Here is a 17,113-nt window from a genome sequence, read left to right as displayed (position 1 = left end):
GTCATCTGGTCTTCCTTTTGGGTCCCTGCTTCTTCCCTGACAGGGACACCCACTCTGACACCTGCCGAACAACTAGCGTGAGCTGTGACACAAAGTGCTGCATGTGTCTGGGAGCTGCACTGCACGCTGTGTTTAAGTACAGGTCTTTCTCACACACTGAAGAAGTGCTGCTTGACACTCCTGAAGCTGCACTAAAAGCTGCAGGCACCCTGGGGCAAATGGCAGCAAACCAAACTGGTAGAAACTCCTACAGATTCCTTTGGCCTAAACCCTTTTGGTTCCCCCTTACCTTGATCTCATCTAGCATTAAGATAAAAAAAATTATACAAACTTACCTGATAATTTATGCAAAGCTTACCTGTTTACAGAAGAAAATACATGTTCTGTATGCACCATTTAAAATTATAAGCTGTATACAAGTCTCCTTGCCCTATGCAAACTGTTTGTCTCCCTTAAGCAGAGTGCACCTCCATAGCACAGAGCATGATTTCAAAAGTGATAATTATTACAAAAAAACAAATCTATGGGAATCTGTGGTACCAAAGCCACGTACAGATCTGTATAAACAACCTGAGGTTGGAAAGTACTGGTAGGTGTTTCCTAAATGGTAGCATGTAATCCTATCCCCTAAGAGACAGCAAATCGTGCAGAAACACCTCCAGATTTGATGCTTACTAAGGCGTGAACTAATCAAGGTGAATGATGTTATCCAACTTAAGATGAAGGACGCTGTGCATTTCTAAAGCAAAACATATGGCTGTTCTTATACTGTTCTAAAGACAATATCATGTGAATACATCAGCATCTTTAATGCTCATTTAACACCACCCTCCTTTCGTTTTATCTCCAAACGGCAGAACTGAACAGTTTTTCCATTAACACCAATTCCCAAAAAACAATATATAAAAAAAATAATATATCACAGAATCACCAACTGTTAATGCCTTCACTGCTAAGGGGCATTACAAACCAAAGGAAAACACAGGGCTGGCAAAATCACGATACTCCACAGAGAGCGGAGCAGAATCCACTTGTGCAGCATGAAATTCAAAAGCCTTTTGTCAGGCTGGAACATTGTGCACTGGCTGGCACCTGTTTGGAAAGATACTAAAATGAAACTCTTTGGTAAACACTGTCAGGATACAAAGTGACAGTCAGTTGGATGAACAGGAGAATATAGGAAAACACCCGGAAGTAACAGACTCAGGCCAGCGCAGCTGGGTTTGGATTAGGCACAGAAAGAAAGTGCAGATAATATTTTATACCTACATTTAATATTCAAATTAATTTGCATGGGAACACTTCGTTAAGGTGAGCTGTACATAAGTGATTTCATTTCCATTTATATTCCATCCTGTATTTGAAGTATGTTTCAAGAGGTACTGCACTATGTTTCAATACTTTAATCACTGTCCTGTCCAATTCAACAATATACACAATTTTACCACTCTTGTTAGAGGCATGGTCCAGAGAAAACAGCAGAGGAGAAGAACAGCATTTCTATTTCAGCTGCTGAAGTACCCAATAACCTTGGGTGTCACCTAAATCTTCAAACAGAATCAATCCAGGCATACTTACAAGGATCAGTAAGTAGTCCTATTGCTAATATGGGGCAAGTACTCCAAAGATTATATACAGAGGAATGCATTCTAATACAGCGTGCATGAAAAGTTGATTTTAATACTCTTTCAGTACAGTTCTTTACGTTTAGAAGAAATACACATTACTCTGTTCTTAAAGCGGTTCGTGTTGGTACCAGCAGGTTATCCAACAAGGTCTGTTTTCACTCTGCATGAATACACAATACTCAGGGGTGTTCTTGTCTTTAAATGCCACATAGATTAGCTTAACTTCAGCCCACAGAAATTTTTGAACATGTTACTACCTTAACCTGCAACCTAGTTCTTAAAGGTTTGTTTGGCCATATTCTAGTAGTATTCATTGCCTACTTACCACAGAGATACTCCCCATGAAGGACATGCCCCAGCCTTATTTCCTCTTCAAAACAGAGAAACCAATCTTGGAGCTGTATTACCAGTACTTCGCTCCAATGACCCTTACCTGAGCTTAGATAAAAGAGATTCATGGGAGAAAACAAACAAACAAACAAACAAACAGGAGAAGACTGTACTATACTAACCCCTTTTCACCTACAGTTTTATACTCGAGAACAGAGCTGATTTCTCCTTCTCGTGTCTCTCTAGCACTTTTTCTGTTTGTTTCTTGCTCTCCTCTAGATATCTGAACTCTGGAAAAGTAGAAAAATAGAACCAACAGAACATGGCTCTTACTCTGGAGAATGATTACCTACGCTGATTACACCATAAGAAATAACGTAGGGAAGACAAATGTGCCAGTGCCCCCACCACCCTTGTTTTAAAAAAACACCTTTCTCCTATAGCCAATCTATATCTCCCTTCTGAACTATTTCCCCTTCTCCTATCACAGAAGACACTGCTAAAGAGTCCATATCCTTTATTTGTCATCACCCCACTTTAGATACTGAAAGGCTGCTATCAGATCACCTTGGAGCTTTCTCTTCCCCAGGCTTAACAGCCCCAACTCTGTCAGCCTGTCCTTGTTGTAGAAATGTTCCATTCCTTGGATTTTTTCTGTGGCCCTTCTCTGGATGTGCTTCAACAGGTTCGTACCTCTCCTGTACAAAGGATTCCACATCTGGATTCAGAACTCCAAGTGAGATCTCACAAGTGCAGAGCAGAGGGGCAAGACCACCTCCCTCACCCTGCTGATCGTGCTTCTTTTGATGCAGTCCTGGATGCAGTTGGCTTTCTGGGCTGTAAGAGCACATCGCTGGCTCACATTCAACTTGCTGTGCAGCAGAACCCCAAATCCTTTTCCTCAGGGCTGTGCACAATCCTTTTCTCCCCAGGCATGTAATGACAGCAAAAGTAGGCATGACCATAGTGCAAAACTGCACTTGACTTGGTTGAACCTCAAGAAGTTCACCCAGTCCCGCTGCTCAAGCCAAATTATGACCTGAAATAGAGTTGTTGGGTTACTCCCCTTTCAAGAGGTTTTCAGTCAATACAAAATATCACAGCCTGTGCTCCTCCTAAGACCTCTTAAATCACTAGCAAGAAGAACAGGCATTTCAAAACCACTATTATCTGCTGTGCAACACAAGTATATCTTCAGGTGAATCTTCAGGGAATTATTAAGTCTGCAGCTAGAGATAGTATATATACTCATAAGCATATCAAAGATCAACTTAGAAAAATGATATAATTCTTTTCTATCTCTTCCTTGTCCCTTTTCTGTAAACTATCTGGCTTGCAAGACTCAACAAGTAATGAAGGTAACGTAATCAGGCTTCTCATATTCTGCAGTGAGCTTTCACATTGGAATCAATGCAGAATAAAGAGTCGGTCTAGAGACAGTTCATAGCTTCTAGCAGTGAAGATTCCACATACCTGGTGGGAAAAACTTGCTGATGTTTTCCTAACACTTGGAGTATAAAGTCACATAAGAGTTGCATTTCCTTCGTTCTTACAACTAAATGAACAACAGAAAATAGATGACAAACTGAATTGCATAGCTATCACCCCTGATAGGATGATCACAGGTCGAGACAGAAGGTCAGTTTTACCCAATTGTTCCCAAGACCTTGCATCCAGTTCAATCTTTGATATTTTTAAGAAACAACAACATTCTAATGATTATTGAACTAATGATTAGTTTCAGAGCTCCAGCAATGTCTTTTGGTCAATATCTATTCTCAACTGTACAAGTGTCTTTTTGTTGTAGCTGTTTAGTTTTTGTTTTTCAGTTCTGCTAAGCATTACTGTTAAAATCTCAAAATGCAACATCTATTATTATTATTTTTATTCCAACGTTAACTGATTCACCCCAAGAGGTGCTCTTCTAGTTTAATTTCTTCCTAAAGGAATCCAATTCCGGTCATACTAACCAAAGCACAATATCTAGCATAAATTAAGTAATATGCCTGTTATTTTGTATCCAGCAATAAATGTATTTAAGGTTTACCCATACAAGGAAGCTTCACACAATTTCTACAGATGTTAATTCTGTCACATAACTCTTAGCATTCATGCAACTTAAAAAATAGTTTACAGCAGCTACAAACAATACAATAAGAAATGTCACCGATTTCTATTATTTATCAGATAAGTCTAAAGGACTTTATGAAATAATCACAGTGATTGAATAAAGTATCTATATGCATCAGCATGACAGTGACTCATCTGCTGCATTTCAAGAGCATTGCGGGGCACCGAGCTGCATTTCAAGAAGTAATACTGCCCAGGAATTCTTTGGCAGGCCACTAAGTTTAAACAACCTGTACAAAACCAATATTCTCTCTTAACACCACTGCTTTAAGGGCATTCCTCTCTGAGAAGATCTGAATGATTCTTAGGATGAAAGGTGCTGTAAGGATATATTCAGCACACTATGTGGACTCAAAATATAGATACAGTGTCTTTAAAGTCATTTGTATGCTGACCTCAGGGCATATTGAGATCAATTACTTCTATTTCAAGACTAATTTGCAAAGAAAAAAGCTGCACAATACACAGAATGAGCAAATTATCTATAATGAATATCAGGTCCAAGTCTACAAGTAAAAATCCCCCTTGTTTAACAATCGTGTAGGTCCATAACTACCACAGCACATGTGAAGGCAACATAGAGGAAATGCCAAAATTCCATCATGCCCCAAACAGCATACAGTCCTATCAAAACACAGAAAGACAAAACCTTCACTGTATAGAGATCATTTGTACTACTACGTGGTCCTCTGCTTAGCATTCAAAGTCACATTTGTCAAGACAAACGCTACATGGTCCAGCACATCTCAGTCTTACGCATTTGAATAGTGGCAGTTTCAGCACAGCTTCAGCAAGCAGTGGTGTCAGTCACTGACAGGCATCCACTACGAACCAGTTCTCAACCAGTATAATAATTCATAATGACGTGAACTGGTTGGTAAGGACTGCAATGCAGAAAAGTCTTCTAAGCTTCAGCACTAGTACTTCAACAGGAAGCAGATATTGTTAAGCAGCCCTATGTCAGGCTTAGTATAGGCAGATTTACTTCAAGCTGATAATAATTGATTACAAGTATAGGAGTCTGCTTAAGATTATTCAAGTGCATGAAGACTTTATTAACAGAGGCATGTGGAAACGTGATGTAAATTATTGGATACATAGGATACTTCTATTGCAAAAACCAAAATGATCTCAATTTGGTCTCAGAAACTTTAAACATACCCAGGGAGAAAGCCTTACACCTTCACACGTCACTGTCTTACCTGATGCCTGCAGTCACAGAATCATAGGCATTGGAAGGGACCTCTTAGAGTTCATAGAGCCCAAACCCCTTGCCAAATCAGGCTTCGTACAGCAGGCCGCACAGGCACACCTCCAGAGGAGACACCACAATCTCTCTGGTTAGCCCGTTCCAGTGCTCCATCACCCTCCATCTTTCACTTACTGGCACAGAACTTCCTGTGCTCCAGTTAACAGCCATTTCCCCATCTCCTGTTCCCACAGACCACTAAAAAGAGACTGGCCACGTCCCTTTGTCTCCTACAATTAAGATATTTATAAACATTAATCAGATGCCCTCTCAGTCATGTTTTGTCAAGGCTGAACAGACGCACTCACAAGGGAGGTGAACTTCTACCTTCACTTCTACCTTCAGCCAGACTCTTTCCAGGAGACCCCTGTCTGTTTTGTACTGGGAAACCCAGATCTGGATGCAGTACTCCAGGTGAGGCCCCCAGGGCAGAGAAGAGGGGAAGGATCACCTCTCAACTGGCTGGCCCTGCTCCTTTTAATGTACTGTACTGCAGGATTCCATTGGCAGTCTTGGCCACAATGACATACTGCTGGCTCATGGCCAGCCTTTCATCCACCAGGACCCCTAGGTCCTTCTGCACACAGCTCCTCTCCAGCAGGTCATGCAGCAACCTGTACCAATACTTGAAACTGTTTCTTCCCAGGTGCAAGACTCCACACTTGCTTCTGTTAAACCTCATCTGGTTTCTCGCTGCCCAGCCCTCCAGCCTGTCCAGATCTTCCTGAACAGCATCACAGCCATCAGGTGTGTCAGCCACTCCTCCCAGCTTTGTATCATTGGTATTCTTGTGAGAGCGGACACTAACTCCTCATCAAGGTCATCAATGAAGATATTGAACAAGAACAGATCCATCTCTGACCCCCGGGGGAACACTGCTAGTTACAGGCCTCCAACTGGACTCCGCGCCACTGATCACAGAATGGCCCAGGTTGGGAGGGACCTCAGGGGTCATGAAGCCCCAACCCTCCTGCCTTGCAGGGACACCCAACTTCCACATATACTAGATCAGGTTGCCCAGGGCCCCATCCAACCTGGCCTTCAACTCCTCCAGGGACAGGGCACCCACAGACTCCCTGGGGAGCCTGTTCCAGTACCTCACCACTCTCCTAGTAAATAACTTCCCCCAAATATCCAACCTAAATCTTCCCTCTTTCAACTTAAAAACATTTTCCCTTGTCCTAATATTATCTGCCCTTTCAAAGAGCTTACTCCCCTTCTGATTATTGGTACCCTTCAGGTACTGAAAGGCTGCAATGAGGTCACCCCACAGCCTTCTTTTCTTCAAGCTGAACAAGACCAGCTCCCTCAGCCTATTTTCATAGGGGAGGTGCTCCAGCCCCCTGATCATCTTCATGGCCCATCTTCGATCACCACTCTCTGAGCTCAGCCAGTTATCAGCCCACTTCACTGTCCACTCATCTATCCCACACTTTCACAGCTTTGTTATCAAGATGACATGGGAGACAGTGCCAAAAGCCTTGCTGAGGTCAACATAGACAATACCCACTGCTCTCTCCCATCTACCAAGCCAGAGACACCATCATAGAAATCTATGAGATTGGTTGAGCTCAATTTCCCCATGGTGAATCCATGCTGACTATTCCTGATAATCTTCTCTTCCAATCACTTGGAGACGCATCCTGAACAAGCTGTTCTGTCACATTCCCAGGAACAGAGGTACAACCGATTGACCTCTGGTTCCCCAGATCCTCCTTCTTGCCCTTCCTGTACTGACACTGGCCATTCTTCAGTCTTCAGGCTTTTCTTCTGTTCTCCAAGACCTGTCAAAGATGACAGAGAGCACCTTCAGCAAACATCTGTCAGCTCCCTCAGCACACATGGACATACCTGCACCCATGACAGCCCTCTCCTCCCTCAGCACCCAAGGGGAACTCCAGATATCAGAGCTCCCCAAAGTCAACATTACGGACTGCATCTTCCACTCCCCCCCCTCCTCTAGGATGTCCACCCAGGTGCCCACATGAGCCCAGAGAGCCTGCATCTCCTTGGTCTGGTTTGCTGCCTCAGATTAGCTGCTGTGACTGATGCTCACCATGGTAATTATAAGAGGCAGCAGCACCCCAGAGTTCTCAGAGGAGAGGACCCTCCCTGCTCCCTGACAAGTGCCAGGGCATCCATCTAACAAGCATTCCCTGTTCGTAAGTTCTGCTCACAGTGCTCCTGTGTTGCCACACTCCCAAAGGGGAGCTGCTTTTATACAGAAAGGAGGTTGGCTGCCATCACTCCCAGCTCCACTCACACCACAGCAGCACAAGCACAGCTCCTGCCTGATCAGAGGGGGAAAGACAGGCAGGGCGGGGGGGAAAATGTGTCTGGGGGCTGCCACACTGACCAAATGCCACAGTTCTGGGGGTAGGTTCTGTTTACCTCTCTGCCATGATCCCTTGTTGCAGTCTATCCATGTGGGTATGTAAGGTCCTCACTAATACAGCCATTACCTCTCTGTTACTTTTGGGGCTACCCTCAAAGTTTCACAGTTCATGTGTAGATTGTCAGGAATATAATTGTAGCACTGAGAAAAAATTTAGAGACCTCTTTGATTTGCAGATTTAGGTAGCCATGATTAAGAATATCATTCATTTACTGTATTTCCATTAACATCATAGGACCTGAAATTCTGAATATCTCCTATCTTATCCTTCTACAGATATTTCATCTCACGTACTGTAAAGGAGGCATCAGTTTTATTGTGGCTTTATAAAAGAAAAAAATTATCTGAGAAAAAATAATTAAATCTGACTATACACAATAGCCACTCATTTTCCATACAGTGTCTTTGTGTGTATACAACAAATGAATATTAGGTCATTTATATTCTATACACAGAGCTACGCAGAAATTCACATAACAGGGTCCATACAGCAGCAGCTTGATACTTCCAGCAGCGTAGCTTTTTTAGCACTGCGGATAAACTGAGCACCTCTCAGCAGAGACCTTCTCAGTTTTTAAATGTTACAGAGAACTAAAAACACCTCCCAAAAGCAGGACCAGGTACCAGATACCCATATCTCCTATATCACTTTCCTGTCCAGTAAGCAAGCAACACTCAATGAGCAAGTTTCATTTTATTTTGACTATCCTACCTTGAGGATGACTAATTCTGGTTGTTATATAAATTAATCACTGGTTTATATATATTTTTTTTAATGAAAGAACAAATGTATGTCACAAAGATATTGGATAGAAAGTTAAAAATGAACTAAAAAACACATCCTCGTATCTTCAAACAACTTGCAATTCATTTGCCATAGGATTTCATGCTCAGTATAATTTACAGAAGTTGAAAAAGACTTAGGACATATGCAAAGGCTGATAAACACAGGGAACTATTTACAGTTGAGCCAGGCACTGAACTGCAGCTTTCTGAAGGGTGGAAGGATACCTCAGGAAATATACACTGCAAGTTTGTCTTGTTTGATGTTTCCTAAGCACTTGCTACAGGCAGCTGTTAGACATAGGATAGCGGACTAGCTGAACTTTGGAACTTCATACAAACTCATACTTTTACATATTAACCTTACATACCTCTAGTACTTGATTTCAGCATTTCAGGTGTTCCACAGAGGAGAAAAGATATCCACACCTGCAAGACAGGAGAAGTTCAAACATAATCCATACAGACAGGTAACACTGTTAGTTTTAATTAAAATTAGGAGTTCAGATTCATCGGCACTCAGTCTGTCTCCAGTGCGCTAAGCTGAGGTAATAACACTGATATTAATTATAACCACAGCTGAAAGGATGACAAGACAGAGTTTGGAGGTAAAAAGCCATTACCTTCAGTCTGTCCTCTAAGGAATAAGGATGTTCCCTCACATTCTAATAATATTTTGACCAATTTATATCATCTTCATGTAGCAGTTTACTAGAATAACAATTTCTTCTCAGAATTCTGATTGCAACATAAACATGAGGCAAAACAGATACGTACTCATTTAGGAAACATTTGTAGCCAAGCAGCTCCCACAGTCACAGTCACAAATCACCTTACAACACAGAGAGGGACCACCCTAACCTATTCATGTCATCGAAGCACAAGAGCAGGGCCAGACAGAAGCAACACATCTTTAAAAAAAGCTATGAAAAAGAAAGGCACAAGGAGATGGAAACACTTACATAAACAATAGCTGCTATTCATCTCCTTCCAGTATTTACATACTGCAATAAACTCCAAACAATCACTATTTGCTTTTTTTATTATTATTATTTTGGAGCCTTTTGTGTTGTTTTTGTTCAAGACACGTGGTCAGTTGCTTTGTTTCCCCCCATTAAACCACAACCTACAGACTCTAGAAACACTGTATTCTAACAGTCACAGGACTTCAGCTTGGGCCCTTAAACCAGACTAAAAAAAGCAAGTTCGTATATGTTGTCCTGCAAATTATAGGTGGGTAGATGTCCAGGAGAAAGTTACCAGGGTTACAGGGATAAGGAGAAGAAATAAGTCAAGAAGTGCTTGTAGACTGAGAATGGGAGTTCTATAATACAGAACACTGCACTGTCTTTAAAAATCAATACATTCAAACATTTGTTACTTTCTACAGTGCAATTGTATTAAGGATTACGCCTTTTTAACCAGATTTTATTATATGGAGTAAAGAAGCATTTGCTGCTCTATACAAACAAGTAGTTCAAAACAGCTATACTCATAACCAAACCACAACACCACACACCAACTCAAACATACACCCACACAATATACACCTTCTATTGCCCCCTCAAACAAAACCACACTAACACCAGCACAACAGAACACCACATGAAACAAACCTACCTGGAGACTCTGCAGCTCCTGACCCAGGGAGGGGACTTCACTCCACAGTGCCGCACCACACCAGATGAAACATGCTCCACTCCTGCAGGCATCACCTCTCCCAACTCCATTCCTCCTGCACACCCTCAGCCTGAACAAGAAAACCCACATACCATCACCCTCAAACAAAATTAATGGGCCTCTGACACCAAGGGACAGCATGCACCAGCCAAGAACACAACACAATTCACCTCCCTCCACAGAGGCTCTGCAGTCACACCAGATGCCTGCTCTGTTCTTGAAACTGCTGGAAGAGCTCCTCAGATCGCTTCTGAAGGGCCACCAGTGTGCACAGGCTGACCTTCTCACCCTTTCTGAACACAGCAGGGACTTGGGCTGTCCTTTGGTCCTCAGACACCCTTCCTGTAGAAAAGAACAGAAAGAACAGGATAGGGAGCTCTTCAGTTCTCACTTCTGCCAGTTCCTTCAGCACACACAGGCATGTCCAATTAGGGTCTGGGAATATGCAGGCCTCCTTTTTGCCTAAATCACCTTTGACCAGCTCCACCACGCTTGAGACAAACTCCTCCTTCCTCAAAGCCTCTCTCGTCTCACGCCCCCAAGGAGCAGTCACAGCAGCCACCGGAGGGCGTTGGGCACCTCCGCCTGCTTACATCCCGTTTCACCAGCTGGTCCCCATCGCAGCAGGCCCACGCATTCCCTCATCTCTACTTTGCCTTTGGCAAACTTGACAACTTCTGTTAAGTTTCCATTAACTTCTGTAACCAAAACCCCCGGTGATGTTACGCACCATTACTGCCTCTTGAGCCTCACCCGCCGGCTCTCCTAGGTCTTCCTTCATCCGGAGTCACGGCAAGGGGAGTTCTGGTTCTCTCCACGGTCCCTTACCCTGAAAACAACACAGCCATCCCAAACGCGTTCCGGTCGGGCAAGCTGTCCCGACGCGTCTCCGGGATGGGAACGACATCGCGCTCCTGAACTTACAAATAAGGGGCGGCGAGTGGAATAGGTGGTCCCACCCTGCTCGCTCCCACCGCTGGAAGCGGAAGGGGCCGAAGAACCCGAAAAACCCTTCCCCAGTGGTTCGGCCGCGGCCCCCAGCTTATCTAGCTGCTCTCAGATGCTCACCGCTCCCACCGTCTCGCCGGTTCGGGCTGACGACGGGCTCCGCTGCAGCCTTCGCTCAGCCTGAAGCAGAACAAAGCTTGCTTCAGCAGCCCCTTGCATTGCTTCCTATTCCCAACAGCACCGAGAACGGAGGAATACGGCCCCACTCCGTTCGCTTCTACCGGAGAGATCGGGAGGACCTGACGGCGCCGCTAAAAAGCCCTGAGGGGCTGAGAGCGCCCCGGGGCTGCGCTGGGACTCGGGGAACAGAGCGGCAGCACCCTCCGAAAACGCGACGGCAGCGGGACGGCGATGTTACCCCGCCTCCGAGAAGCCGGGGGAGCCCGGCGAGAGCCCCGCGTCGGCCCCGAACGGAGCGCGGCGGGAGCCCGGCGTCCTCCCGCTGCGGGCGGACGGCACCGAACGGCTCCCGGGAGCTCGCCGCCTCCACGGTCCCAGCACTACCTGATCGGCTCACCGGTCCGGGCTGATCTGCATCGGGAGACGTCTCACTGCAACCTGAAACAAAACAGCACAACACGCAGAGAACGTGACATAGAATCCCAAGGTCTTGTATTAAAAGCAGCCCCCCGCGGTACTTACCAGCCCCAGCTGCACTACGACCGGACAAAGCAGCAGAACCCACTCCAGCTCCCTCGACTGATGAATCCCAGAAGCTCCTCTCGTGGCTCCTGACGGCTTCTGGAGGAGCTCAAGAGGCGTAGGGGGCGGAACATCCCCGGGCTGCCGACGAGCAGCAGCTGCGCCCGGGCGGCCGCGGCCCCGCGGCACCTGACAGTCGTGGCCTCGTTAGCGCCGGCCGGGGGCCCTGACAGCTGAATCATCCTTCCAAAGAGCGACCCCAGCCTTAACGGTTTCCAGCGGCCCCTGCTGTGTGCTGTTTCTGCTTCCACTTCCCTCTCCCTTTGTCCAAAAACAAAACAAAACAAAAAACAAACAAACCAAAACCAAACAAACAACAACAACAATAACAAAAGTTTGTTACACATGTACAATAATTGTGCCTGATGGAGAAAACATGACTGAAGGCAGCAGTGAAAACATGGGAGCAATGATGTGACTGATTCCCCAGTGGGTTAATGATGCACTCGAGAAAATTGCTGACGTGAAATCTGAAGCATAGCTATACAAATGGTTCTGTATGGTGTTGCTTGGGATTGCGCTTACATGTCACTTAAGGTAGAAATGCTTTTGGTGAGATTTCAGTTATCTCCAGATATGGACACGGGTACTCTGTAAAGACTTCAGTGATGAAAATTCCCTTTACATAGCAGTTTTGTTCTTAATTTTCAATCCTGACAGTTGTACTACACTCATTTACATTTCTTATGATGGTAGAACTGTGAATGTTTGTATCAGATGCTGTTATGGATATATCGGTCACAGCCATCAGCGGCATCAGACAGAAAAAGAAGGGAGGTCTGAAAATGCAGAGTGAGGTGAGAGGTCCTTCTGAGGGTGTGCAATAAGTTGCAGCGTTCTCCGGGAGAAGAAGCGGTTTGGTGATGGCTCCTCTCACAGCCAAGCAAAATCCTTACATTTACTTAAACGCTGTAAGGGAAGTGTTCTGGGAGACAAGGAGAGTCATAGCGCACAGCTTATAACTATTAGTGTGAGCTGTTGCTACTTTCTGTTTCTTTCAGTGAGCACTTCGCCGGACTCTCTGAAAATGCCTGACGTCTCTTATCTGATCACCTGATGAGTTCAAGATAGGAGGAACTGAGCTTTGAGTTACTATCAGCTTTATGCAAAGGATGAGCTGAAGAATCTCTCTGACTCTGCAGGTGGAATGAGAACGCCTTGCAGGATATGTGGCTGTTAAATACTCTTAAGAGCTATAGCCCAAAACCTCCTTTAAACTTGGCCCAGGTGGCCAAGAAGGCCAATGGAATCCTGGCTTGGATCAGGAACGGTGTGGTGAGCAGGACTAGGAAAGTAATCCCACCCTTGCACTCAGAATTGGTGAGACCTCACCTAGAGTAATGTGTTCGGTTTTGACACCTCAAAGGACGGGCATTTTAAACCTAAATTTGATCGTGCTAGCGGTCATTCTGTGTTTCATTCATTTGAAGAGGTAATATTTCTACAGTACAGAGCTGCTTTAAGTGAGCTCTGTGGACTGGATCCCTGGTTGTCGCATGTCACTGACATTTTGCAGGTTGAAATGTTCCAACCTAAGGGTGGTATTTGGTGAAAAAATGAGTTACATCTCAAGTGATCAGCCCCACAGTTAGGTTGGATGGGAATGTGAAGTGTTTAAATCTGCTTTGAAGAGCAGTTCATTGGGCTGTGTAAATATTTGGTCTTTTCAAAGGCTGGAGACTAAGTCACAGGGGACTCAAATTTCTTGTTTCTGTGCATTAAGCCAGTAGTTGACCTGCTTCAAAATTCAAACCTCTTCATCCCAAATGTATATACTGCTGACTATTCTGCTCTTTCATAATGCAATGCAAGGCAGAAGAGTCGTATTGTAGATTTCTGTTTGGAACATAAGTTGCCTAAAATAGCGATCATAAATTTTAAAAAAACCTTGTCCTTCAATTCTCTCAGAACTTGACTAGTGGGATCATTGCAAAACAGTGATAGAGAGGCAATAAATATCGATACCTACTTGGCTTCTCATACTTGAGACATTCAGATGCATCTTAGCAAGGCAGATGCTGGAAGCCCATTTGAAATTAATATTTCTCTAAACAAAAGACTTCAAATGCGTTGTTTATTCCTCAACAGTTTTGTGCATGGTCCCACAGAGAGTGTACTTTAATGAGTGTCTGTCAATTTTTTGCTTTTACAAACGAAGTAATACTGATGGACTGCATCTGCTCTGTTACTTTCATTCTACCCGACCGACTGAATATTTGGCATTGCTTTCATGCCTCGCAGCTGTTTGCTCAGGATAGAGAAGTCTTTTGGCATTTGGCAGAGTGGCATTTGAGAGTAAGGAACTAGGCCTTTTGAGGAAGATCCAGTTTTGTCTTTACCAGGGACACATCAGTTTCTGTTGTCACTGTGAGGCACTAATATTTCTGGGGGGCTGTGGGTTTGTTTGCATGCAGCTTAATGTTGGTATTTACTCCAGAGTTCATGAAAGCATTTATATTGTACCCACTGTAGATGGTTTATGGGCTCCTCTGGCTCAGTTCCGTGACTAATGAGGCAGGGGTCCCACGAATCCACACCCCGGGAGACGGGAAAAAAGAGAAAGGGTAGGGAGATGGGTCTAAAAACAAAACAGCAGCAACAGCCTGAGGAGCATAACTTATTTACTAAATACAAAATATCACAATGCAAGATAACACAATACAGAGTCACAATACAGAGAGTTGTAGAGGCCAGAAGGGACCAATAGAGATCATCAAGTTCAGCCCCCCTGCAGAGCAGATCTGATACAGAAGGCGATACAATACAACATAATTGGAATTGAAGCTAATAAATCAAATAAAATGAGAGTGTCCAAAACCAAAGGCCTTACATGGCTAGGAAGCACGCTCTGCAGAGATGAGCGGAAGGGGAAAAGGGGATGTCTGTGCACAATTTTATCTTTAACCTCTCGATGGAAAACAGAAACAGAACAGTGAACAGTCCTCTGGGATGTGTAGTCCTCCTTCTCTTCTGAGACAGGTGTGCCAGGAAGTATTGATGATCCACGGATCTGGAGAATTTAACACCTTAACTCCCAGAATGTTGTCCATCACATTTAAATTCACACGTGTTAGACATGCTATCACAACGAGTTTAGAAATGCACATAACATAAAATTACTGAAACAAGCTGAAGTTCACTTAACTGGTACATTTTTTATTCATCAAGCTCAGGACTTATATTTGCCAGGCTATTGTGCCTGATCAGTTCCCAGATAAGATGTTTTAACTGTTCAACTCTGCACTGGACTCACTTGCTCAAGTATTTACTAAGATGTAGGGAAAAAAAATGAGAAGCTTTGCAGCGAGACAGCTTAGCATTTCATTAAGATCTGCAGATCTAATACCACAGATAGTATAAACCATATAAAACAGCTTATTTCTACTGCCCCATAGACAACAGCAGCGTTAGAGCAAAATATAAGAGCTAATTAAAAGTTTTTGCTGAATTATCTTACTGTAGCAGGTAGGAAAAAAGAAAGAAAGAAAAAGTAAAGAACAAACCAAGCCTATTAGCTTTGAACACTGTATCTGCAACAGAAATATATCCACTATCTCAACCTTAACTTTAAATTACAGTACTTTCAAGCTCATAATCTGCTTTAGGATCAGCATTGTTACAACAGAACACAGTGAATTAGATAACAGAGTAAATCAGAAGCACAGCATCAGAAACAATGATTGACCTGCATCTCTGGGGTTTGGGTTCATTAAAGCTGGGCAAACTCAATCTGCTATCCCACGTGCAAGAGTTCCTGTGCAGAAGATCAGGAGCAGGGAAATTATTTCCTCAGGTTTTGAGAACATGAACCTGTGAAAACATGCCTTGAAGTTCCTTTTAACTGTATCTGCTAGTAAAGTTTAAGAGGTTATCAAAACCAAACTAATTGAAGGTGTAATACAAAACTACTATGCGTGTAAGTAGCAAAGCAATTGTTTTCTCTGCTGTGATTATGAAAAGTGGAAAAGCATCCAGCCTGATCCTGCTCAGCAGGATGCAGACATTATTTGCTGTCTCAAAATTCCTATACTTCTGCTACCTTTATGCTGTGCTTAGATTACCACAGCCATCAGCATTCTTGCCAATATTTAAGTAACTGAGTTATTGTTACAGATCAGTGCTGCATGCTAGTATGCCGCAAGCAGCAATCCTACCTTCAGCTCCTCAGTATTCCTAGGGGCAGTTTCCTTCCCTATCATTACAAAATGCTCTCCTTGGACTCTTTTAACTTCATCACACATATTATATAGCCCATTTCTTAGACATTAGCAGCTGCCAGCAGTTTTCCCCACATGGTTTTCCAATAGGTCTCCCATGACAATGACTTTCAGAAGCTGGCCTACTCATTCAGAACCTTCAGACTGCTTAACATGTCCCAATAGTTCTGAACTATGTGATTTCACTGGCCTTAGGGGAACTATACTGTAAAAAAAATAGCATAATTAGCATATAATGAAATCATAGTATACGTTGTGTATAACAACAGCATTATAGCATGTAGCATTTCCATTGGTACTTTGTTCTCCAGAACTATTCAAGGAATAGCGTTCTCAAGCAATACGTTATTAATACAAACATGAAACACAAACCTTCTATGCTACCAAGGGAATTAAAACAGAATGAAACTAAACACAGCACTTACAGCTTCAAAGAACAAACAAAAAAACCTCAATGTAAATAGTTTGGCAATTCCCAGAAATATAATCCACCAAAAACTAGAAACCAGGGAACAGATTTGTGGTCTTGTGATTTCAAAGAAACAGAAATGTTATAGTACAAGAGGCTTTGAAAAGATTCTAGGGAGCATCACTTATGTCCAGCTCCTTTTCAAGCTTGCAGTCGGTACTTGATGTTTTCAGAACTGAAGCAAGATAGGCCTGTAGTAAAGAAGGAGCTTAAGTATTAGTGTTTTTCAGCAACAGCATTTCTGAAGACCAAGCAGTGGATGTGAGCACAGAGAGGCTGTGGGTGCTGCATTTCAGCAGTGGTGACAGCGGGTCACATCTACTGGTGCAGATTTGTAGGCGTATGGCATGCAGGCTCTTGTTCGTAGCTGGTGAAAATTCATAGCTTCTGGTGGTGATTGCGCTGAAAAAGAGTGCTTTGCAGCTGACAATTTTCTGTTTCAAACAATGTTATTGTGTTCTTTGTATCCGTTGTAATTTCCACTGAGATAAATGGGAGTGACCTGTGTATATATAAGGATCA

General features: G+C 43.6%; 1 protein-coding gene across 1 annotated transcript; it reads right to left on the bottom strand.

The window, feature by feature from the left end:
* Window positions 1-3,027: 3,027 nt before the first annotated feature.
* On the bottom strand, window positions 3,028-11,692 carry LOC140254380 (uncharacterized). The gene is made up of 6 exons (XM_072340838.1): window positions 11,425-11,692; window positions 11,264-11,323; window positions 10,926-11,024; window positions 10,136-10,537; window positions 8,887-8,944; window positions 3,028-7,121 (listed from the first exon to the last, which is right to left on the bottom strand). The coding sequence occupies exons 3-6, from the start codon at window positions 10,974-10,976 to the stop codon at window positions 6,964-6,966; spliced, it is 669 nt and encodes a 222-aa protein (XP_072196939.1). The 5' UTR covers window positions 10,977-11,024; window positions 11,264-11,323; window positions 11,425-11,692; the 3' UTR covers window positions 3,028-6,963.
* Window positions 11,693-17,113: the final 5,421 nt, after the last annotated feature.

Source organism: Excalfactoria chinensis, chromosome 6, assembly GCF_039878825.1.
Source record: "Excalfactoria chinensis isolate bCotChi1 chromosome 6, bCotChi1.hap2, whole genome shotgun sequence".
Classification (NCBI taxonomy): domain Eukaryota; kingdom Metazoa; phylum Chordata; class Aves; order Galliformes; family Phasianidae; genus Excalfactoria; species Excalfactoria chinensis.
Note: the sequence above shows the minus strand (reverse complement) of the source record. Positions and strands in the feature narration are given on the sequence as shown.

Excerpts from the sequence above, each read along its gene's own strand:
- LOC140254380 (XM_072340838.1), bottom strand. The coding sequence starts at position 10,976 with ATGAAGGAAGACCTAGGAGAGCCGGCGGGTGAGGCTCAAGAGGCAGTA. Across the intron at positions 10,538-10,925 it reads AGGCTCAAGAGGCAGTAATG|GAAGGGTGTCTGAGGACCAA; the intron begins GTGCGTAACATC and ends TCTTTTCTACAG. Across the intron at positions 7,122-8,886 it reads GCTGAAATCAAGTACTAGAG|GTCTTGGAGAACAGAAGAAA; the intron begins GTATGTAAGGTT and ends CATCTTTGACAG.